The sequence below is a fragment of the Strix aluco genome, chromosome 24 (genome assembly GCF_031877795.1).
Source record: "Strix aluco isolate bStrAlu1 chromosome 24, bStrAlu1.hap1, whole genome shotgun sequence".
Lineage (NCBI taxonomy): Eukaryota > Metazoa > Chordata > Aves > Strigiformes > Strigidae > Strix > Strix aluco.
Window position 1 is genome coordinate 5,152,867 of NC_133954.1, and position 25,525 is coordinate 5,178,391.

The following is a 25,525-nucleotide window of genomic DNA, read 5'->3' on the forward strand; positions in this document are numbered from 1 at the left end:
TCCAACCTCTAATAAAAGTTACTGGTTTAACGATAATGTACAGGAACAGCTCATGTTTAATTTTCCAAATATCCAAATGTCATGGTTTCCCTCTTCAAAGCAATATCTGTAAATCAAAATAAAAGGAAATACTCTTGTTTTCAGCCACTTTCCATTTTCTAGGAGTAAAAAAAATCCTGTCAGTGAATGGGATTAGCCGACCCCTTGCTTGAGAGGCACTTAGGGAATTCCTCATTAAAGGGGATTAGCTGAAAGTCACCATGTGCCTCATGGCAAGTGTCAAGTTTCTCTGTCCTGCCTGTCAGAAGGTGGTTGCTGTGAAAAGAAAGTGGATCCAACAGTAAAATCTTGAGCCTGAAAGTTCAATCGCTGGGTGACCCTGTAATGGGACTTCAGAGCTGTGCTCCACCTGGGACATGGGGAGCAGCTCCCTTGGGTCTCACTTGAGGTCCCCTCTGGACATACAAAGCAATTTCCAGGCATCTCAATACCAGCCCTGAAACCCCTGTTAGGAGGTTTTAGCAAGGGTAAGGTTGCACAGCTACGCTTGGCTGTGTGTGTAGGTAATGATTCTTAAATACTTGTGTAATAAAATAATGTAAAATTCTATGCCATTCTGTATTAGTATGTAGGAAAGATGAGGAGGAGGCTGGTGGTGACATCTATGCTGAGGATGCCTACACCCTCTTAGTTCAGATGCTTTGTTTCAGTTTTTATTATTTTTCCAAACTCTTTGAACTGGGAACTTCAGTGCTGACACATCTTGCATTGGGAATTTTGGAAATTTTCAGCAAGAAATAGTTTAGATATTTTAGAAAAAGTTTAGAGGTAATGTCTTTAGATGCTGTACTCTGGCAGCTGCTTTTGGAGAAGTGACACTGTTCCTGCATAAAGGCTTCAAATTTGGCAACATCCTGCCTGAGTTCACACCCTTTGCCCATGAAAATCTACCTGAAACTGCATCTTTTGAAAATTATTCCTAGTAGGAGTTCTCTTACTTTCATGTTGTGGTCACAAATCAGTATTTATATAGCATAAAACTGACATGATGCTTCTATGAACTATAAAGTTTTGAGTAGCGACTCTTCTGGTTAAGGCAGTGAATTGTGTATAGTTGAGTTAATGGATGTTTGAGTCGTACGTCTAATATATCAGCTAGATTTATTTTTTTTTTAACAATGCAATTATTTAGGTAGCTGAATTCCCAACAGAAATGATGGGAAAGCTGGCTGAGATGCTGCTGTAATGGCCACAGCAGGTTCCTGGCTGCCTGCAAGCAGCGTGTAGGCATCTCCGTGAACTTCACCTGGATGTTTTGCTTACTGTTCTCTGGCTGTGGCTGTCTCTTGTGCATGCCAGGTGAGAAGAGCTGTGATTAAGCATGAAATACCTGGAAAAATCCGCTAGCAGCTCATGATTGTTGTTGGTTTCCTTTGAAAAGGGGAAAAAAGCAGCAGGCTCTCGTGGCTGTGCCACTGAGCGATGCGGCCTCATCAGTGCGTTGGGTGGTGCCTCGTAGGAGCAAGCAAAGGAAATTTGGGTCATGGGGCTCTTCTTAGGCTGCTCGGCAGGAAGAAGAGGTGCTCTGAGGCGATGAGGGTAGCGCATTGGTCTCATCGTGGGCTTGCCAAAGCACTTGCTTACAGTGCAGGGGAAACAGCTCTCAGAAGCTGTGGATGTGGCCACGGTGTCCCTTCAAGTGTTGGAGCCCATGCTTGGGAGAAAGGGACCTGAAGGGGCTCTTGGAGGAGTGAGAGTGGCCATGAAAGGGGAGGATTATCAGCCAGGAAAGGACTTAGCCCTTCCATCTTTTACACCCACATTGCTTCCTGGTCCTTAAGCCTCTAGAAGATGTCTCAGTGATCAGTCTAACATACTGAGGACTCTTTCTTGGCTGTACTTCAGAGCTGTCCTTCACCAGAGCAGACCTGATCGTAGCCAGTCTCCAAAGCTCTAATGCTTTTACTCTCATCCTCTCGTGGCCCTCGCACTGCGTTGTAAAGGCAGCTCAGATGTCACCACCAAAAGTGACAGAGACCCATCCTTTGTTCCTAAGCACTGTGCTGCACTCTGCAGCACACCCTGACTTAAAGAACGTGGTTTTTTTTTTTTGGTCTGTGTTAAAACACACACAGTATATTCTGTCTGGCTGACCCACGCAGTTCAGATCAACGTGTATCAGTGGCCTGCTCTCTTCAATGCTTTCTGTTCTCCTAATCCCTGTATTGTCTGCCACTGCAGTCGCTGGTTTTCTTCCAGGATTGCTGAAGGCAAGGGGGAGTTAAGAACAGTAAAAAGCAATCCCTGCAGAACTGCAGCAGAAAATCACTTGCCTAAGGATAATTTTGTATTTTCCATTGCGCTTTGAGACCTGTCAGCCAATTTTAATCATTAGTGTGCACTGGATTAATTTTCTTTAGTTCTGGGTTCTTAAACTGGCATGCCTTAGAGCCAGTTGCATTGGCACTGCTACGCTATTGACCGAGCAGTAATTCATAAAAATGGATCTCAAACTAATGCGATGGGCTGTTGGCTCCATTAAAGCCTGTTACCCTGTTCTTGTTCCATGCAGGGCTCTCTTTGGCTTGGCCCAAGGTGTCTGTAGGAAGAGTACATTCCTCAGCTTTCCCTTTGACGTGCCTTACGTATTGTAATTTTGCTCCATCTGTGCATTTTATTACATTAGCCAAGAGGGTAGCAATTTATTTGATTGTGGAAGTGGATGGGTTTGGTTATCAGGCTTAGTGTCATGTGCAGGTGTATCATCTCTGTGTAATACAGGCATGTGGGTATGTATAATTTATACATATGTAAAAAATTGGGGGAAATACATGTATATACATATATGTGTGTATGTAAAGATTGGAGAAAATATGTGTATGTGTATGTAAAATGTGGAAAGTATATGTATATATACATACATGTAAAAAAATTGGGGGGAAAAAAATCTGTGCCCTCAACCTTTCAAGACAAACTGAAATAGAAACACGTTTGGTGTCAGTGCACAGTTTGCCCAGGCTTCAGTATTAAGCGTGGGGAAGTGCATCCTCACAAAACACACCTTTCTTTGCCTGCGCTGGCACATAGGGGATATATCTGGGATTAAAGCTTTGTTATGTGAAATACTGTAAACAAACAGACCCCGGTCCGATGAGTTCACGGTCTAAGCAGACCAGGGAGCCTGGAAGGGGGAGAAGTGGGGTTGTGTGGGAGCGGAGGCTGCTCACCCCTTGGTATGGACATAGGAGAGACCAAAGCTGAGCTTGGGCCCAGCCTAGGGGAGACTGCTTTAGGGCATTCAGAAAAGCCTTTCTTTGGGGGGAAAAAAAAAAAAGCTCACTTCTAACTGTTTTCCTGGTATTCAAAGCTTTAGTCATAAATACTAGTTTCACTAGAATTGCTTAAAACTTTGGATGAGTGCAGTATGCCCCTAATCCCCCTGAACGACATAAATCGAGTGTCAGAATAAAACCTAACCAGAACTGCAGGCAATTTGGGGAGATTAAATGTATTTGGTACAAATAGAAGAATTCATAAACGTGCGTTCTGGTTTTCTGCTCTTTGCAACAGTTCATGTTGTGGCAAACAAAGCTTCCTGCAAACACATTTAAGTGAAAGATTTTAAAATTCACTGTTATCTAAACAGTGGTGTTTAAGGTTAAGCTCTGAGAGTGTTGCCTACTGGGTGATTTTTGTTAATAGTATGAATGCTGAGATATTTGTCAGATAAATGGGAAGAAACACTCTGTAAATACACATTTTCAATCCATTGTGCAAGGGTGAAGACAAGCATTTTGCACATTTTTGGTGCTGTCTGTAAAAAAAGACAGAGGGGAGATTCAACATGATTTTACTTTTCTTGTGTAGGTGAAAATCCTCAGCTCGATTACAAGCACGGTCTGGAACACAAATCGTTAAGTAGGAGAGCCCAGTTTGATTAAAATCGATTCAATTTTTTTTTTTTATTTGAATTTTTTCCACTGATATGAAGAATTGTACCTTCCAGCTCAGGCCCAGGTATCATGCAAGAGGTTAACAACACTTCAGTTTGTCATAAAGATGCTCTTTCATAACAAAACTCTGCTGATTTTAATCCGTTTAAAATTGTTCTTTGCTTTTAAAGCTGTTTACCTTTCTCTTGTAGAAACCTCGATTAACTGCTGAGACTAATAGATTTACAGGCGAGTTAAACCAGAAGCGTTTTCTCTGTAGCCAGCGACAATCTGGAGGACGTGGTGGGGATTCACACTTGTGAGTTTTGGGGACAAAGCAAGAAAGAGGAGCTCAAACTGGTATTTGAAAACACAAGTGTGGTGGTGTGCTGCTGACAAAGCCACCTTACTCCAAGGAAATAACCATCTCATAAGGCAGAAAGCCTCCACACAAAGGAAGGGTGTTACAACCGCTGGTGTCAAATTAATCTGTCACTTAAGCTTTGTGAACGCTATGAAAATTATCCATTAAGTGACAATGGGTGTCAGCAGCGCTGGCAGCCCGGCTGCTGATGAGTACTCTTTAACTGGAAGTTTCCATCGAGGCTGGTGATTTCTTGTAGGCTAGATGAGATCAAAAGGAGTTGAGCGCCGCTTCAGAAAAACGGGCTGGAAACAAACTGCTTCTAAATTGCTATTTAATACGATTTGTCCTTTGTCACCACTGCCAACTAACCCGTGTTTAGTTCTGATTCAGCCGTGCCAGTGGCTGACACCATTGTCAGCAGCGGCTGGAGCCTGACAAAGGACCAGACTTTATTCATAGCAGACTCTTCCCTAACACTTCTTTCAGTGCTTGAGCTTTGTTTTTATACAGGATTTCTATTAATAATTAATTTTTCGTAAAATTCTGCTGTGCTTTGGGGGGCCCCTAACCCACAGTTTGCTGTCAGCACTTAAGCACCGGGTACTCGACCCTGCGGAAGGGTAGTGGCAAAAGGAAAAGTAGTTTCCTTATAAAAAAATACATTAAAAAATAGATATATAAACTGGAAAAATTGGCTTAATTCTCTTACCTTGGCTTACTGACTCAAAAAATATTTCTAAGACTTAGCTAAGATGTACGTTTGGCTAATTTATGATCTTTATAATCTTCTCTACTAACTCCTGTATAGGTTTGTCAACCCCACGGTTGTAACTTGGGCTAAGAAATGACAATTTTCCTTTGGAAAATACGTTGCATAAATTAAAGATACGGTGCTTTCAGTGACTCCAGCGCATGAAGAGGTGGAATTATAGCACCCTGATGAAGCACACTGTCTTTTTTAATTCTTTTATATTTTGGAAAAGGTTTCTGCAGCTGTTGATGCTACTGAGCTTTTCTGAACACTCGTCCTGATAGAAGGGAACTCGTTAAGGAACCCAGAAGAGGATTGTTTCCTTTCCTAAAACTCATCTTCCAGATGCTGCTGCTGCAGCAGAGTTCATTCGCTGTCTCTGAAATGGCTCCTGAGCTCCCTGGCCAGGGAAGCCTTCCCCATCTCACATTCTAGTGAAAAAGTAGCTTTTTGTTACACTTCTCAATGTGTTCCTGGCATGGAAAAAACCCTTTGTCTCCCTCAGTCCTGGATTTGTTATATTGAGAATAAAATGAGCTCGAGAGAGGGGCTTGGGCTTTCAGGAGACTGAGTTTCATTTTTGCAGCAAAACTGTGAATCTTTTATTTGAGTACTTGCCCTCTGCATCTAAAAGTCAATTTTTTTGTCCAGTAACATGAATGGTAACAATTTATTATATTTTATGGCCTTCCTTTGAGTACGAAGAAGTTTATTGGTCAGTTTTTCCTTCCCTAGCCTGCCCGTGTCCTACTCCCATTGTCAATGTGAATTCTGTGTAAAATCCACTGGAAGGAGGACTCTGCTGTGGCTGAGACACATTCCAGTTGCTTTATACCAGCATCTCCATGTAACCAGATGTTAAGGGTCCTCCTGGGATGGAGATCTTGGTACAAATGAGAAGTTATTGGAGCTTGATGTGCTTTGAAGGAGACTGACTTTTCCAATGATTTAGTTGCTTGGCGTTTTCTGAAATTGTTTTGTATTCGGGAAGTCTTATTCAGGGCACTTAAAAAAACATTGATTACTTTGAAAATTTAGAACCAGGTTTCCACAGTAACTGTAATTCTTATGAAAACAGCTCCCCAGTGACCCAAAGGTCCTCTCCAGCCCCCTACACCCGTGTGATGTATTACTAACAAGTGATGTTTTGTCTTACTAGCCTTTTGCAGAGTGTTCTTTGAGTTGCCTAATTCATTCCCCATCTCAAACTAGTGGATCTACTGGGCTGGAACAGGCGATTCCTTTCTGTTCTTGGACAGTCTATAGCAGCACTGTGAGACTGGAAGGATTATTGGTGGTCTGGGGGGAAAAATAGCATTTAGACTGTCAGAAGCCGTGATAGATGTTTTGCGGTGTCCTAGAATAGAAAATTCAAGCCCGTTCGCCTCATTTCTAGGTGTTATAGAAGCCAACATACTTCCAAGTACGAACATTTTAATATTTTGGAGCATTTAACATTTTCTGTGCCCTTTTATGAGCTTCTGTCCAGCTCCCTCCTGTCCTTGGGGAATTTATGATCAGAATATAAAAACAATTAAAGAAATCACACCTGAGCAGTCCTTGTGGCGCAGCAATATGAAGTTCTGCTGCCTCGCCAGCCTTCCCAATCAAGCTTCCCTGTTGATGCTGCTACTGTGGATTTTCTCCAGAGAGGGTATTATTGTGGGAATAGGTGAATGGGAGAAAAATGTTTCTTAGGGGCTCTCTGCTATATTCAGTATATTCATTATCACACCTTTCTAACCACGTTATTATTTTCAATCTTGAACTACAGTTCTTGGCATTCATTCAAGACTGAAAGTTTGACACGAACCATCACCTTGCCCGCTGTTAACAAACTTATATAAGCAGAAAACATCTTCTAAAGAGCCTCTGGTGGTGCAATCCATTGTACAAAAATCCCAAGGCACGTCTTGAAACCGAGCACGGCGCTGACGTGGCAGAGTTACGCTGCCAGCTGTACGTGTGTGGTTGCACAAGTAAAGGTTGTAAATACTGATGATCTTGCTGTTGGTTTAATTCTCAACCAAAGCATTGGCTGCCTGCTGTTCCAAGAGCCTTTCCTCTCCAGTAAACAGATGGCCCCACGTTGGCTGGCCTTACCAGGGCTTAGTTTCACCAGTAAGTCAGTATTATCAAGCTGTCAAAGGACCCATCTGCCCCGAGCAGCTGTCCTGGCATCCGCCGGGCTGTGTGCTGGGAACCTCCCTGCTTCGCAAATCTCAGGCATATAAAACTTTTATATTTTTGTTTTATTTGGGGAGGGGGTTGTAATTCATGCCATCTGCCTCATGTGCTTAAGTGAAAGGGATATTACATTGGAAAACAAGCTACTAGAGAAAAGTAATCTTTAAACTCTCTCCTTGTAGTCTGCCATAACTATACCAGCGTGTTTTACTTAACTTTTTTTTAAAAAAATGCAGGTTTGGACTCAAAATGGATGCAGATATATTTTTGGTGTCAACACACAACTTCAAACTTGTGCAGATTCTGGTGTGCTTAGGGCCTGCTCTTCCGCTGACTCACATCTTCACCAAAGCGTGTAACCTCTTTCCTTCCCTGTGAGGTGGGATGCTGCTGCCAGCACCGCTGGGCAGGGGCCTCAGCACCCCGCAGCTACAGGGTGCAAACCTTTGGAGATCAGGAATATCTCCCAGGTGATGCCTGGATACCAGCATAAGTTGCTGCGGTCCCCACTGGTTTGTAGGGAGTCACTCAGCGGGGTGGTTTTCCTACCCTGACGTTTCATTATTTCTGGTGAAAGGTGCTTAGTGGCTCCTCTTCGTCAGCTCTGGGGACCAGATCCAGGTCCAAGCTTCTGCTGTTGCTTTGCCTTTTAACTACACACCTTCAATTTTGGAGAGAGCTGCTAAATATCAAAAAAGATGCTTTTGTCAAGGTGAGAACAACAATTATTTTCAAGGCCTTGGTATTTTTAGAGCGGTAAAAATTTAATAAAATATACAGGCTCACTAGGTTTATGTTTTAAACAATGGGGGAGAAGATTCATTTTTCTCTTGAAGTCTTTGGGTATTTGATTAACCTCATCAGAAATATTTCTGCTACTTTTTACATTCTTAGGTAAAACGAAGTATCGTAAAAGTGCACATTAGCAAAACTTTCCTTCTGGTTTTCTACTTTATAGCATCTTCAACAGAGCCAAAATTTTCTCTTTTAAGCTTGCTTTCCTTCCATTTATCTCTTGCCCAGCTCATTTCATCTTGTGAACTCAGTATTTGAATTGTTCTCAAAGAGGCACTTGCTGTTTCTGAGACTGCTCTTTCAAAAGCAATTAGTGACTTTGGCGCGTAACTAAAATTTTATGCTTAGGGGGTAGGTTTGGTTTTGTTTTTTCTGGAAGGTGTGGAGCATCCATCTGATAAAATCTGGATGTGATAAAGATCCTTAGCTCGGTGCTTGACATTTTTTGAAATGTCTAAGGAATTTACTTTTTAAATAGAGACTGAATATTTGGTAAAAATATTGGGTCCCAACCATTCCTTCTGAAACCAAAGTCAAATAAATTAGTATTTAAATGTGGCTGTACTAACCTGACGTTGCAAAAAAACCCACCAAAAAACTCTTTTATGTCTTGACAGACTTTATAGCTTTTATTTTGTCTTTTTACAACGGATCCAGAACTTAATGTCTGAGCTCAAGTTTTAAAGCTCCGGCTAAAAAGCAGCCTGCAAAAAGAAAAGCCAGTCTGTGGGATCAAGTTCACGGTATAAAGCTGAAGTATATCTACTTAATATATTGAGCTGGTGTATTGCTCTCCTTATAAATTCTCCTCTGCCAGCTTGTAATTCTGCTGCTGTGTTTCTTACCCTAATATCTGAGTGAAATAAGTCCTCGCATGTTTTGTCCATGACTCTCCTCTTTCCCCTTTAGTGTGCCAAATTCCTAAAAAAAGCTGTGTTGGGTTTTTTATGTACTATGAAAAAGATTTGCATAAGTGTAGTTATGATAATTTCTGTGGCTAGTTTTAATGTGTTGGCTTCATTTCAGTCCTTCAGATCCCTAAATCAGTTTTGATTGGCTATTGCTTAAACATTGCTTTTATCCCCTTTTTCAAAACAGATGCATTGAGAATGATCTGAGGCAAATTTCCCTGTAAATCTGCTTTGTTCATAAAGTCAGGCTGAAACCGTTTGCTCCTGATGGTAGCTCAGTAGTTATATGTAATAATTATCCAAATAGAATGTTTTAATGCTAAATTAAGTGGGGGGGGGGGGGGGGGGGGAAAGAGTGTACTGGTGTGAATTCCTCAGTTTATGTCTCTTACCCAGCACTTGTGCTGGAGCCTCCAACATACCCAACCCTGGTGATGTGTCCAGCCTCACGCACGGAAAGACTGATGGTGGGTCCTGCCCCGCTCCCCTTCACAGAATCACAGAATCATCTCGGTTGGAAGGGACCTTGAAGATCATCCAGTCCAACCGTTAACCCAGCACTGACAGTTCCCAACTCCACCAGATCCCTCAGCGCTGGCTCAACCCGACTCTTCAACCCCTCCAGGGATGGGGACTCCCCCCCTGCCCTGGGCAGCCCATTCCAACGCCCAACAACCCCTTCTGCAAAGAAATCCTTCCTAAGAGCCAGTCTGACCCTGCCCTGGCGCAGCTTGAGGCCATTCCCTCTTGTCCTGGCGCTGGTTCCTTGGCTCAAGAGACTCATCCCCCCTCTCTGCACCCTCCTTTCAGGGAGTTGCAGAGGGCCAGGAGGTCTCCCCTCAGCCTCCTCTTCTCCAGACTAAACCCCCCCAGGTCCCTCAGCCGCTCCCCATCAGACCTGTGCTCCAGACCCTGCACCAGCCTCGTTGCCCTTCTCTGGACACGCTCGAGTCATTCAATGGCCTTTTTGGAGTGAGGGACCCAAAACTGAACCCACTCATCGAGGTGCAGCCTCACCTTGACCCGTCCCCTCTCGCGTTCATCCACAGGGCAGCTCCAAGGGTTCTTGTGTCCTGCGACCTGCTCTGCCACAGGTAACTCATGTCGGGGGTGGTTTGTAACCTGCTGTCGGGACGTGGGTTGGAGCTGCTGTGCTAGGACAGGCCATTGCCAGGTATCCCCAACATCAGCTGTGTCCGGGGACAAGTGGCATCCATCAGGAGATCAGGTCATACCCCAGATGGCTTCTCCCTTGCTAATACAGTTTCTGTAACACACGACAGGCTCTGAGCAAAAGCCCTTCCAGTTTTATCTCTTAGAAACTAGAATTTCTTCCTTTTTGAGATGCTATTTTTGACGCCCTGCAGAGAGCGGTGCAAGATTTAGGACTGCTTCGAGTGTCTCTCCTTCAGCAGTGGGCATTACCACAGCTTTCTACTGCTCTCCATCAACTTCCAGTCAAGTCATGCGTGTGCTGTGTATAAATGTGTAGTTTGATTTGCATCTTCAGAGATTGCAGCATCCCGAGGAGTTTGTGTGTCCGGGATAAATCGCTGTTCACTGAAGCCAGCTGGAGTTCAGACTTCTCCCCCTGCCAGATGTGATGGCTGGATCATGCCTTTGTGTATCACAGGCTCCAAAGGATAACACTGATGGGAACTGTGTTGTTCCTGATTCCTGCGCCACGCTGTGCTGTGAGCTGTGTTATCACTTTGAGACACTTTAAAAAAAAAAATTTCCATGTTAGAAAATGTCACCTTAAAGAATCTGGCCTCAAAAAATGCTTGCTGGTACCAGGCTGACGGGGCAGGTCATATTTAGAGCTCTAAAGCCTGGAAATGATCAAAGTGACATGCTGGTTTGCCTTAAAACCCATGGTTTTTGAGGCAGAACATCAAGTACTCAGAGATGTGTGTGTGGGGAGAGACGGCAGACGACTCACAGCACAACTGCTGCTTTTCTTTGGAGGGAATAAATGGACTCAAGCCTGAACGGTGGTATTTGAACTGTCGCGAGGAGGATCTGCCATAACAGTCCTTTTATTTAATGCTTCAGTCAGGGGCTCCAGCACTTAGCTTGCTACCCAGCTCGAGCCTAATCGCCCTGTAGCTGGCTCCCCAGCAGCTCTGAGGCAGCTCCGTGGTATCCTTCGGGCATGCTGGAGCAACCTGTCTTGTCTTGGGAGTTCACGTGGGAGTGCCTACAATTACAGATGCCTTCGGCATCTCTGCGGTGTTCAGCCGACAGCTATTACCGAGAGAAAAACAATAAACCATTTTCTTCATGCGACACTCACTGGTTTGATAAATAGTTGGCAAAAGGCTCCTCACGTGATGGGTTTGTTACCCCTGTAGGCAAGGGGAGAAGTTTTGTTTGCAGAGCCCCTTGCCTCCCCGCAGCCTGCGGCTTCAACGGGTGAGGAGGGGGTAGCTCGTGCTCTTTCATTACAGCTTGTTTCCTTCAAGGATTTAATTTGGGAGCTGCAGTGCTGAGAGGTAAATGCAATCCCGATGATACAAAGTCAAATTAGGAGAAGCCCAAATAGCACCTGCTGCTTCCACCTTCAGATCACATCTGACATTGCTCTCTGTCTCAAAGGAATATGAGCTTGTCTGTTTTCACTGGCCTTTTTTCCCCCCACTAATGGGGAAAGTTGCGTTAGAAGGAGCTCCAAGGACGTGCCGGGCGTGGTGAACAGCCCAATGTTCCTCCAGGAATGGAAAACTCCTGAAATGCTGAAACTTTCTAGGCCCCTCAACAGAGGCATCATTTTGTAAAATGTCTATCTCTGCTGATATCTCTTAAGACCTCGAGAAAACCAGCACTCTGCCTGCTCTCAGACTACTCACCAACCAAGCTCCAGAAGCAATGTGCTAGTAGGGTTTTTTTAAAGGCAAAATTGAATAGGATATAAACTTGGGTTAGAAATAGCATTGCAATAGCATTACAGCAGCATTACTCCTGTGCATCTGCAACGAACCCAAGCTAGTCCCTTCCTGCTCATGCAACCGCAGTCCAATGTTGGTGGAATATTTGGGAACAGCTTTTTCCCCTTTATTTTCCCTTTTCTCCCCTCTTGAAGCTCCCTCTCCAGATGAACCCTGTCGGTGCCAGTCAGCCTGCGCAGGCTGGCAGCGTGCAGCATTCGTATGCCGGGGGGGAAGGAGCCACACAAACGTGGGACCTGAGCAGCTTTGAAGCCGGGGGGATCCTGTGCCAAGCACCTTGGATCCAGCGTGTGCGACAACTGCGCTTGGAGCTCGGTGCTCGGACAGACCGCTCTGCCGTGGGACGTCAGAAATGGCAGAGCCAGCTTTGCTTGATGGGTTCTTGTCTCCTTGTGGGGTTTGAGTGGCAGCTGCAGTTTGGGCCTCTGTCCACATGGTGAAGCTTTGCTGGACTGGACACATCCCTCCGCTGGCCCTGCTGGCCTTGGCTCCCCAGCTCAGTGCCTCCTCTGAGAGGAGGCAGCTACTGCACAGGCACCCTCCCTCTTCTTTTCCCATCTCTCCTCTGTCCCATCTTTATGCAAACACACAGTGCTCCCCAGAGCTCATGGAGCAAAGGGACAGTTTGGTTTTCACAGAATCATCTCGGTTGGAAAGGACCTTGAAGATCATCCAGTCCAACCGTTAACCCAGCACTGACAGATCCCAACTCCACCAGATCCCTCAGCGCTGGCTCAACCCGACTCTTCAACCCCTCCAGGGATGGGGACTCCCCCCCTGCCCTGGGCAGCCCATTCCAACGCCCAACAACCCCTTCTGCAAAGAAATACTTCCTAATATCTAGCCTAAACCTTCCCTGGCGCAACTTGAGGCCATCACCTCTTGTCTTATCGCTCATTACTTGGTTGAAGAGACTCATCCCCCCTCTCTGCACCCTCCTTTCAGGGAGTTGCAGAGGGCCATGAGGTCTCCCCTCAGCCTCCTCTTCTCCAGACTAAACCCCCCCAGTTCCCTCAGCCGCTCCCCATCAGACCTGTGCTCCAGACCCTGCACCAGCTCCGTTGCCCTTCTCTGGACACGCTCGAGTCATTCAATGGCCTTTTTGGAGTGAGGGGCCCAAAACTGAACCCACTCATCGAGGGGCGGCCTCACCAGTGCCGAGTCCAGGGGCAAGATCCCTTCCCTGTCCCTGCTGGCCACGCTAGTGCTGATACAAGCCAGGATGCCATTGGCCTTCTTGGCCACCTGGGCACACTAATTCTTCCCAATTATTATTTTTTTTTCCTCCAAACACTACAGAAGCAGCTCCCTGGGCAAGGAGGAGACTGGGGCAAAGAAGAGTGCTTTGAGGTTGATTTCCTCAGCACAAGAAACCTGAGAGGTGAGAAAAGAAATCAGAAAGAGGATAATGCTCTGATTCCATTAAACCCCCTTGGCATAAAATCCCGCCCTGCCTTTCCCCATATTCCTTGGCAGCTGCTACCTCGAAATGCCCAGCCCCGTGCTCGGGGAGCGGCTCTGCCGGTGCTGGTGATGGCGTGTAGCTCTGCGAGCGCGCTCGTCTCGCAGGACTTGCCCGTGTCAGAGGGACGAGGCTGGTTTCAGAAAGGTAACACCACATTTTCCTCTGGAGATGCTGCCCACCTTGCTGCTGTTGCATGAATTCTTTTCTTCTCCAGCATTTCTCCAAATAAGGACTCCAGTGGCTGACAGCAAACAAAAACAAAAAAAAAAAAAATCCATCATGATCATATTTACTGGTGACCTACTTAAAATCCTCTTTCCTCATCCTCTTTTACTGTGTGTGCTCAAATGCTGGCTGGCTTGCAGTCTCCAAGGATTTGCTAGCAGAATGATAATGAATGCAAAATGTGGCCCCTCATTTCTTCCACGGTAGTTTCTGAAGAGACATTTTTTTTTTTTTTATTGCATCATTTAGACTTTTTTTTCCCCCCCCCACTTGTGATGTGTTCTTCCCATTTTTGGTCTCCCTGCTCAGAAGCCTTTGTGTTCTGCTTGCAGGCAGTGCTGTTGTTTGAAGAGATGCCATTAAATCACGGGATGCCTTAATCACTCTTTTTTTTTTTTTTTTTTTGGAGGAAAATTACACTTCTAGCTCTATCCTGGAGAGTCAGAGCTGTGTTGTCAAAGGCCGGTGTTGAGCATTATTTTTTTTTCTGGTGAAAATGATCCAACAGAGGTGATTATTTAACAAATGCTTTATATCTACTCTAGTTTTTGTAGGCTTGTTGTAAATAGGTTTGCAGTCCAGAGTAGAAAGTCATCAGCATTGTGCATACTGCACCTGTCGAATTTCCCTCTTCCTAGTTTTTCTCTTTACAAATTCATTTAGAGGAAGGCTTGGATGTGCCCACTTGCTCACCCAGGCACCAGACCAGTGCTGTTGGGCAGAAGGATCATAGTTACACTGGCACACGTGTCTATGCGGATGTTGTCACTAAACTGTCTGGTTTGGACGCTCATGATCGAATGTGTGCATGGTATGGACAAGTCAATCCTACCTTTACTAAGTATCAACAGGATGGTGTAGCCATCCACTGAGAGCCGTGTGTAAGGGATCACACCTGAAGTGTTCATTTCTAGGGAGTCGGGAGTTCTTCTGGTTTTATAACTTCAGCTGCAGAAAGCATGCCCTGTCTAAATTCCCTTATCTCGGATCAAAAGAGAATTTCTAAGCAGATGTATAAAAACACAACGTGAAAAAAAATTACCACTGGGTGGCTTCTGCATTTCTTGGCACCTAATAACTTTGCGCTATTGGATCTAAGCCCTATTGTCTTTAGGCATATATAATAAATTCAACTTCTCGCAGTCCAGATGATTCTTGTTTTCTCACCAAACACTTTTGCGCTAGGGGTTATTTTCATGTGCTGTCTGACATATTGGAGATGCTAAAGGAGCTTTTACCATCTTCTCCCAGACAGTCCTGGGTTAGTGCTGTGTGTTGCATTCGTAGGGTAGGACGTTGCTTCTGTGTTGTCCCTACAGGAGGTGACAGTGATAATGGAGATGGGGAGAGAAGAGGTAATTAGCTCCACTATACTGGTAAAACCACTCCCTATCTATGGAAATTAATTCAGTTTCTGGCTCCAGGGCACTAGCTTAAAATTAGACTGTAAGTAATGCTTTGTTCTAAATAGTGAGGAGGAGCTGGTCAGGACGGAGCATAAACATGGAAACAGTTTTGTGCTGTTGGAGTTGCAGATTGCTGATTCAGGAGGAGGAACCTCGTCTCCTGGTGCGACTCCTTAGTCAACTGCTGCCCGTGGCTGTTGTGCCTTGTCCTTTGGGTGGAATAACTTATGCGTGATAACTGCTCTTTATGAAGTGAGTAGGAAGCCTTTGGAGTGGGTGTTGCTGCCTTGTTAGGGAAATTGGGGTGCATGTGCCTGAGGGTGGCATGATAGTCCTCATCCCTCTTCCCTGTGGCACTCGCAAACCTGCAGGAAATAAATAGGGATTGACTGGAAGAGCTGCCAGAAAAGTTCTTGCCACAAAACGTGGCTTGCTGGAAGGAGGAAGAATCAAGATTACAGTGAGGAATATTGCCTGCCTGTGTCTGTGTCCACAGCAGTGAACCTGGGCAGATTAAACGGAGTATTTAAAAGCGTACAGAGCCAGCAGCCGGCAAAGCAGGTGGAAGGAAACAGCTTCAGTGGTGTTGGTTGGAGAGTCTCTGTTACAACCAGTGGGGTTTTCGTGTGTACCATCTTGCTGTGTACCGGCTGACCTTATGGCTGTGCGGACTCTGATGGCTGATTTCACCTTAAAATGCACATAGAGCATGTTCCTCATTAAGAAGCATTGATCAGCAGTAGTGTCTTATCTCCTTACCTTCTTTAATTTCACTTAATCTTCCAGAGCCCGTGGTATAAATTAATATGCCTAGTCCACAGGGTGCCTTGCATAAAGCATTTTTACATATAAATGACACAATATATCCTGTAACAGAGATGTGATTCATAGGCTATTACATGATAAATCTTAGGTGGAAACCAGCTAACTAATTTATACAAAGTAATTAGATTCTGAATTAAATGCACAAAAGATTTTAATTTTTTTCCCCCTTCTTGTTTTTCCTTGTGTGAACTCAGAAGATGAGCTGATATTGGAGAAGGGGAGAGTCTTATTCCTTTTCCATCACCCCGTCCTGGTATCTGCTGGGCAGTCTCATGGGGCAGACTAAGGGAAGATTTATGGAGATGGCTCCGTCCTTACGCTGCCCCGCTGGGACTGCTCACCGAACGGGCTCCCGTCCAGAAATTACTGGTTTGCATTTGGCCTCGGGGGGACGGTTCCTTCTTGCAGAAATATGTTATATTTGTGTTTGCGTATATCAGTTTGACAGTATAAGACGTTTCGTTGCTGTAAAGGTAGAGAACAGCCAAAAGCAATAAAATAAGGTTCCCCTCTGTACTCTTGTACCCCCTCAGTCCGCCCCAGCCCCGATCCCCTGGAGCACAAGTCTCGGTGCGGAGGTGCCCATCGGAGGAGAGTCACGGCAGCGGGGCTGTGGGTCCTGCAGGACCCTGGGGACAGACACCCCCGAGCTGTCGGAGCCTGCGTCCCTCCCCGCTGAGGAGGCTGAGGGGAGACCTCATGGCCCTCTACAACTCCCTGAAAGGAGGGTGCAGAAAGCTGGGGATGAGCCTCTTTAACCAAGTAATAAGTGATAGGACAAGAGGTAATGGCCTCAAGCTGCGCCAGGGAAGGTTTAGACTGGATATTAGGAAGCATTTCTTTGCAGAAGGGGTTGTTGGGCGTTGGAATGGGCTGCCCAGGGAGGTGGTGGAGTCCCCATCCCTGGAGGGGTTGAAGAGTCGGGTTGACCCAGCACTGAGGGATCTGGTGGAGTTGGGATCTGTCAGTGCTGGGTTAACGGTTGGACTGGATGATCTTCAAGGTCCTTTCCAACCGAGATGATTCTGTGATTCTGTGCCCAGGTTGGTTTTGGCCGTCACCCCCGCCCTGCACACGTGCTGGGAGCTGAGCCCAGGCTGAAGATGGCTTCAAACCAGGCTACATCCCCCAGCTTGGGCTTGCAGGTCAGAGCCCAGCCGCCGCTTTGGGGCTGCAGAGAGGCTGCTGGCTGGACAGGCTGAGCTCCTCCCTGCGCCGGCAAGGAAGGTCGGCTCTCACCACCAGCACCGCCCGTCAGAGCAGGGACAGCAACGTCTTACACTGGGATCTTTAGCATTCAGGGTCTGTCATGCAGATTCTTAACCCCCAGTGCTATCTTGTCCTCACTGCAATTTCAAAAACTCCAGACCAGTCTCCCCAGCCAGGCAGCCTGGCTATTTTTAGCTTGGTTTCCCGGGGAAACGTCGTTTTATGTGGCTGCTGCATCCTCAGATTTGACAGTGAGGGAGAGAGGTAGCAAGGATAATTCTTTCAAAGTTTTGCGAAAATCGCTCATTTTGATTAAAGAGACAAGCTCTAAAATCTCTGTGCAGCCAAAGGCAGGGGAATTCAGCCATCCTCTGTCCCGATGAAGAGTTGCTGCCTTGATGCTTCATCAACCCACCGAGAAAAAGAATTATCACAGCATGGAAATGCAAAGCTTGGTGTGAGGGAAGGGGGCAAGGCAGTGGTGTAAGGAGTGTGAGGCATGTTTTCCTGGGGTCTTTTATTTATTTTTTAGGAAAGCAGGCTGTAGTCATTTCTTTACTCATAGAGCATCTTGCTTGATGGTTTTAACAGAAGCATAAAAGATGGTTTTGGGGTGCCCTCCAGCCATGTGCAGGACATGGCAGCATCTGCTGAATGGATCCTTTTTTTTTTTTAATGTAGAAAAGGGGAAAGGAAATACATTTTGGTACCTGAACCCAGTGACCCTGGGCTGCTGCAAATTTTTCAGCTACATATGAAATAGGCAGGCAGTGAGGGGGCTTGGTGTTCACATCTAAATCCAAGCATTGACACTTCCTCCCAGGACCTTTTGAAGAGGGCAAAATGGGTGATTAAAACACTTAATCGTAAATTTGTCACCTCAACAGCCAGCATGTGTTCTGTTTCGCCTTGCTGAGCGTGTCAGCTGGAGGGTGATGCAGGAGAGGATCTTCTGGTTTCCAGAGTTAGCCAACGTAAGGTGCATCCCCAGCATAGGCACGTGCTGTCGTGTCTCGACTCGAGCGTGAAGTGGGGTTTTGGAGTAGACTGAACTAGTAGACGGGAGTGGAATTAGTTTGCCAAAGCAGAGGTGTTCAGTGCCATTTTTAAATCCCTTGTGGTGTGTCAGGAATCTGCATAGGGCTGGTAGGTGGGACACAGGACCTACAGGAGACTCGTGCCTTTCTGCAGTGGTAGCTGGAGGCGAGGGGATGTACCGCAGGGTCTCTAAAATGGCGCTAAAAGCCTGTACTTAGGACCTTCATTCCACCATCCATCTTCAAATCTGAGCAGATGTCTCCACCAGTTTTAACTGATGCTACTTTGAGGCAAGTGGGATGGGAATGCCATTTCCCAAAGCATTCACCAGCTCCTTATACTTGTACACTTGCAGTTTGGAGGCATATGTGTTTGCCCAGCTGCTGGTCTGGAGTGAGTTTGGCTCAGACTGGAATTAATTTGCTTTATAATAAGGAATTACATGAAGACTTTTGAATGTTAATAGTCCTCTTGTGCCTCTCCCACAGTTCCACTGGTACTGTATCTTGCAAATTGGCCAGGAGAAACCATGAATGACAAGACAAAGGAACAGGACACACACGGATGAGCTCAGAACAGGGCAGAAAAGACAACTTGGAGGGAATATGCTTTAAAGAAAGCTTCGGCTGGTCCAGTCCTGATACCTCAGTGTGACTAAAGTAGGACTTAAGTGCCCAGTTTAACTCCCCACTGTACTCACCTACACATTTGCAAACAGTAGATGTTGGGGATATGTCACGTCATGCTTGACAGTGAATAACAAGGATCTCCCACCGGTGTGAAGGTACCTACTGCAGCTGGAGGTTGAGTAGCTGAGTAATTGCACGATGAACGATTAGTGCTGATGACTCCTCTCTGGTCTGGGGGCTTCAACTTTATTTTTCTTGCGTGCATATTAAGCTGTAAAGGAGTGCTGCTGGTGGCGGCAGCTCGGCAGGAAGATCTGCCTCTCAGATGCCAGCAGCGTCTGTGTGCTGGGGCCAGCAGGACTCGCAGGGAAAGCGAGGCAGGGTGAGTGGAGATTGCAGGGCACAGGGTGTCAGGAGCCCCGGTCTGTGCCTACGGGGAGTGGCAGGACTTGTCTAAATGCTGGTTTAGGGAGCCGTGGGACACACAAGAGGAGAAGGGAGAGGCGGCGGTGCCCCGTCTGAGCCGGAGCCGGGAGCTGCTGCCATCGCTGCCTGCGAGCGGTGTGGAGGGCAAGATGGGAGAAGCCTTGATGCAGATCATGAGGCGAACAAAGCAGGGTCATCACTGTTATTCCTGTCTAGGCTGTTGCCACATATTTACCTAAACAAAATGGAAGTGCTTTCGTGTTTATGAAATTTGAAATACCTGGTATGATTAATGACTTTGAGGTTACACCCAAAACTCTGCTAGCACTGCTTTTAGCTGTGACTGCTAGGCCTGAGCTGCCTCTCATCCTTCCACCTGGCCGTGAGCACGTTACGGGCACTGAGCAAATCTCCTTCTCTTAATGACCTTGCTGCTCTTCCTTCTGCAGACGTGCAATATTGTACTACGTGTGCCAGCGGGAGGGCAGGGGATGGAGCCGATGAGTGATTGGAGATGTGTGGCTTTAAAGATGTTAAAATGCTGGGTATTCTTGTATGCCTCCAATATTTCATCTTCAGAGCCAGGTAACAAGGTGATCCTGCCCCTGGACTCGGCACTGGTGAGGCCGCACCTCGAATACTGGGTTCAGTTTTGGGCCCCTCACTCCAAAAAGGCCATTGAATGACTCGAGCGTGTCCAGAGAAGGGCAACGGAGCTGGTGCAGGGTCTGGAGCACAGGTCTGATGGGGAGCGGCTGAGGGAACTGGGGGGGTTTAGTCTGGAGAAGAGGAGGCTGAGGGGAGACCTCATCACCCTCTACAACTCCCTGAAAGGAGGGTGCAGAGAGGGGGGATGAGTCTCTTGAGCCAAGGAACCAGCACCAGGCCAAGAGGGAATGGCCTCAAGCTGCGCCAGGGCAGGGTCAGACTGGCTCTTAGGAAGGATTTCTTTGCAGAAGGGGTTGTTGGGCGTTGGAATGGGCTGCCCAGGGCAGGGGGGGAGTCCCCATCCCTGGAGGGGTTGAAGAGTCGGGTTGAGCCAGCGCTGAGGGATCTGGTGGAGTTGGGATCTGTCAGTGCTGGGTTAACGGTTGGACTGGATGATCTTCAAGGTCCCTTCCAACCGAGATGATTCTGTGATTCTGTGAATTGTAAATGAGGGGCTGTGTGCTCCCAACACTTAATGGGTGCACCTGTAAGTTAGGGAGTTTTGCTGCTGAACTCACATTTGAACCATTTATCTTGCCCACTGGATTAGAGGCATGTTTTGTTCATATTTATGTTGAGGAAAAGAGCAAAATTAGTGAATGTTATCTGAACACAGAAGAGGTTAGTGCCGATGGCTCAGTGTTTATAAACTCCCTGGGACTCTGGATTTGTCAGGTAGGGTAGTCTGTCCATGAAAGTCACGTGTTAGTTATGATCACACACTTGTATAGCTGATAGCGACGTATTCGCTTGTTGTGTGCTGGTAGTTACAGCTAAAGAGAGAGTCTGAAACGACAGGATGGCCAACACTGACCTAGTTTTTGGGTTTGGTGTGGTTGGGTTTTTTAAAGACTTAGTGAAGGAGATAAAAGCTGTCTGCCTGTCAACTTAGCTTCTAAGGGATGCTCTATTTGCAGCTTGTTCCCTAATAAGCCAACTTCCTTTGGGTTTGGTTAAAGAATTCAACCAAATTAGCTCAATGCAAACTTGACTGCAGATTGGAAGGGAATTTGTAAGAAGTTCAGTGATCCTCTGTCCATGCAGAGTTCACCCAGCGTTTTTCTTCCTGTAGGTGTAAATCAACTTAAAGCCTTTGTCCTAAGGAGAAACCTAAAGTGTTTGTGTCTATTGCAGAGTTGGTGCCAACGTCTGACCACTTGCATTTAGCCTAGCCCAGGTGCAAGAGTTTCTGCGGCAAAACCCGAGAACATTTACTGCGCCTACACGGTTTATGCACTTTAATCTGTCCTAGCCTGTGTTTTGCTTTGTTGCTGCTGCTGGGGAGGTTACGGAGCTGCTCTGGGGCAGCCCCCCAAACAGGGATACACAGAACCCCAGTAGATACCCGCGTGAGCCAGGTCATGGAGCACCTGAGCTGGGGGACTCGGCTGTCAGGGTCTGCTCATGCAGGGAGCGCTGGACTCTTGGAAATTAATTCACTTCTAACTTTAAAGCTTATTAACCAAGAACAGAAACATCTTCAGTCCTGGGTCAGAGATGGCTTATGAATAGTAAGGAGAGAAGGGATTAAGATGTAAGCCTGAAGAAGGCACGTTACAGGTTAACGCTGCGTTCGTTTTTGACTTACGGAGGCCGTGCCTTTTAACAGAGGCACCCATCGCTCCCGCCAGGCACTCCAGCAGCAGTGGAACAGATGAAACCAGGTTGCCTAAGGATTGGGTCCTTTTCTTCTAAATATCACCACTGTTGGCATAACAGCTGATTCCTCCCATCTCTGCTCGTCCTTCCACGGCCACCTCGCAGGCAAGAGACGGTGCGTTACGTGGCCAGTGCAGAGAAATACATGCGCTTGCTTGACAGCAGCCAACAGAAAGGACACGGAAGGTCTGAGTTTGACTTGCCTTTCCATCAGTGAGGTATTTATTTGGATATCTGTGGCAGTTAATTTTTCATTTAGTTTATTTATTTGTCTTCTGTCTCTCTCTGCCAGACTTGGGGGTGGAGTGGGGACAGACAGATGGATGGGCAGCAGGATTGTACCAGCAAAGGTAACCAGGCTGAAACACGCCTTCTTTTTCAAAAGACAAAATTGTGTTTCCTCTTTCACTCCCAAGCCACAAAGTATTAAATGTCAGCAGAGGGCAATTTGGGAAGGAAAAGGTTAAATATACAACACCTTTTGGGTTTTTTTAGAAGAGCTTATTTTAAACTGTAAACTTTCAGGGGAAAGTTTTTGACTTTCCTCTGCACTTACAAAAGGTCAGCTCCCCTCCCAAGCAGTCCTCGGTGCAAATCTCTGCCACAAAGTCCTGCTTCCAGCTGGAGCCTTCACCAGCCTCATCGTAGCTGCCCGTGTGTGCTCTGCGATCCGCTGTACCCGCGCCCCTTTGGGGCAACCTCGTGGTGAATTGCCGTGGGTCAAAGTGAACTCCTGCCTTGGGTGGCTGCATGATGTCCTCTGAGCTTCGAATACACCGGCACTCCCAGCATGCTTATCCCCCCTTCTCCGAGCAGTGCACCTGGGCACGTGGGCATCCAGGCTGGGATTTCAAATGGCTTAGCAGGTATAAAAGTCAGGGGAGATGAGGGTTGAAGCTTTGTGGAGTGGAGGGGACTCGCTGTGAAGGGACAACGTCCACCTCTCTGAATGCTTTGTGCTCTTTATCTATGAGGACAACTGTCCTGAACATCACACTTCAATCCCCCATGCCAAAAATCTGTGCCAGTACAGCTGTGTCTGTATAAAAAGTATTTTTTCAGCATCGCCTCAGTCCCTTTGTGCATCTTCCCACCTCTTGCTGACAGCTATTCCTGGGAAGGTTTGTATTTAGTCTAAGCCTTACTGAACTGAATGCCTCCACAGGGTTTGCACTGGGTTAGCTAAATAGGTTTAATTAAAATGGAGTTCCTTTGTGTCTAGACAGGTTGTGAATGCAGGTGGGTTTCATTGTGTAGCCAGTTAGTGAAGGATCTTCAGCCGTAGCTTTGCTTGGGATGACGCACTCGCCCCGGCTCATTTGAGGTGTGCCGAGCTTTACCCAGACGCTGTTGAAAGAGGGCTAATGGGCTTTGTTTTGTTGTTTCATCTGAAGCTCTGTCATCCTCCTTGTTTCGTTTCCAGCAGACTCAGAACTGCTTTTTCAAGGTACTTGCCCAGCTGGAATATCCCTAAATATGCATAAAGTCCCAAGTCACGTCTTCACAGATTCCCATAAGCCAAGCACACCAGAATGTTTAAGCAGGGGCTGTATAAATTTTTAAACAAAGGTAACGAGCCAGGGAAGAGGTGGTAGGTGATGAAATGAAGGTGAGGAAAGAAGCAAATTAGATCCCTGATGTGTAGCTGCCCTTTCTCCAGCTTCTGAGGCATCCTCACTGCTAATGAGTTTGATTGCTTCGGCTGTGTCAGCTGAAACACCTTTTGCTGGCCGGTGTCAGCGGGTGTTGTCACTGTTGATGGTAACAATGACTAGGAAGGGACTGGGTTGTTTTCAGACTACAGGTGTGTACATGTGATTATGCATAGCAGTGTCTGCTGATTTTTCCAAGTCATGAATTTCAAAAAGGGAAATAAAGAGGTTTTTTCTGCGGAGTAGTTGAAAGGCAAAAGGCTTTATCCAGCCACGTTCTCCCTTTGTGCCCCCATCTCGCTGGCACCCCTGAGACAGTGGCCATTTGTCATATGGAGTGAGCCACAACCAGCTCAGCTCCTGAGACCCAGTAGGAGGTCAGGCCAAGTCAGACTTGAAGACCAATGTCTGATTCCATTCCTTTTGCGAAGATGCAGGACAGTTTTACCATCAGCTTGGGTTCCTGTTCATCTGTATTACCTGACGGATACCAGACAGGCACAAGGACAAAGTTATAGGGAGGGATTTTATGCACAATTACGGTGCGTTGTGCCTGGCTGTGGCTTGCAGTGCTTGCTCAGAGTTATGGGGCAGAGGGCCATTTCTTAAATTATACAGAAAACACTTTTAAACAGTTGATCTTACCCTATACTGTAGGTAATGATACAGAATATCCGTAAATCTGTTCATTAAATTCACAAGCTCTTTTCTAAGGAAGATGCAAAGGAAGGTGTCTGGAATGCAGGGTTTGAGCAAGGTTCCCTGTGTCAGCAGCCTCTCCAGCAGGCCGACGGGGGGGTCAGAGCTCCTGAAGTTTTGCTTCGCTCACCCACATGTAGGCTGGGAAATTCCGACGTCATCGGCTTGTCTCTCTCCAACTTGCCCAGGACTCTTATCCCTTTTGGCATCCCTACAAGGTTGGTTGCCAATGATGTGTTACTGCATCTCCTGCTTGAGTTCAAAGGAATTGGGTTAATGAGCATAAAGCAGCGAGCAGAAAGGCAGCCATCAAATTATATTGGCGCTTGTTCGCTACCTACTAAATTTCCCACTTCATCTGTCTTTGATCCTTGTGATGCAGGCAATTAAATACAGCAGTGATAAACAGAAAAAACTGTGGTGACCTTAGAAGCTAAATTTAGTCCTTCCCTTTCATATAACGTGGTCTTCAGATGAGACTAGAAACTATGAGAATGAGGAGGGGAGGGAGGGAGGAGACCAAAAATTAGTGGAAAATCTTTTGTCTGGGGAAACAAAATGGATATGGAGAGAGGCTGTAATATCCTAAAATCCTCGGGTACTTCAGCAGGCTGGGAAAAGAGTCAGCAGCACAGTCTGTCAGAGGAGCAGCGGCTCGGGAAGGCTGCTGGGAAGGACAGCTAAATCAGAATCATTGTAATGGGCGGCTTCGGCTTTCACGCTACTGAGCGAGATCCTGAACTGGGGCTCGGGCAAGATGCTGCTTTTGTCTGGAAGAGCAGGATCAGGGAAGCTGCATCAGAGCCCGCTGGTGGACAAATAAGGCCAGAAAAAGGAGCTGCTCTCGACTGCTGCTATCACATCGTGCAGATGATGGCATAGGCCTTTGGAACAGAAAAGGGATGCTCTCTCCATCTGTTGCTGGAATAACACCCGCGCCAGTACAGACCTGACCCAAGAATCGATCGTTTGCTTTCAAGGTGTTTAAATATTCATTTGAAGAGCGTCCTCTACCAGGAACTGGGAGGGAGGCACAAATATATCGGGGAGTTTCAGGACAGCAGCAGCATCCTCCAGCAAACCGCCCTGCAGCATTTCTGCACAGGCTGCAAGCGATACTTTGCTGCAAGGTTGGCCCCGGGAGTGTTTAGCGAAGGACTGCCAAAAATGCTGTGTGCAGAAAAAGCCAGGGAGCCGAGGCTGCTTGTCAGCGTGAGACACGCTGCCCTTGCTGACAGGCTGCCTCTCAGCTCCCACGTTTGGCTTGGAAAGGGCTTTCACCAGCCCGCGGGAAGTAGCACGTTAAAGCTGTGCCATGTCACATTTTAAGATTCTCTTTCTCCAGAGAAACGTCTGACGAACTTCTGGTGGGGTGTTTTCATTTCGAGCTGCTGACAGCGTCCACATCCTGTATTTGGTTTTTGCTACATGTTGTCAGTTGAGCTCGCGAGAGTGGTAATTAGAGGTCAAGGTCTGACCGAAAGTAAGAATTATGATTGAGGGCATCTTAATTGTAACTCCTGAATTAATTATTCTTTTTTAAAGTCATTAAAAATACTCGGGGAGCTTGTGGAGTCGAGCACATCCTGTAACTGCATGTGTTGGGAAAATATATTTTTGCAAAGAAAGGCTGTTCTGTTCTCCCATGACTCAGGCATGGTGATTTAGAGCACAAATAGAAATGATACAGCAG

The 25,525-nt window shown here is 46.5% G+C and overlaps 1 protein-coding gene across 3 annotated transcripts in view; it reads left to right on the forward strand.

The window, feature by feature from the left end:
* MYO1D (myosin ID) overlaps positions 1-25,525 on the forward strand; it is a 166,296-nt gene that overhangs the window by 106,532 nt on the left and 34,239 nt on the right. Inside the window, exon 22 of one of the 3 annotated variants that reach the window (XM_074849313.1) lies at positions 4,145-5,625. The exons of the other annotated variants lie outside the window; for them this stretch is intronic. Coding sequence (XP_074705414.1) covers positions 4,145-4,157 — 13 coding nt within the window. The 3' untranslated portion in view covers positions 4,158-5,625. Of the gene's footprint in view, positions 1-4,144; positions 5,626-25,525 lie in introns of those variants that run through there. 3 annotated transcript variants of the gene reach the window in all.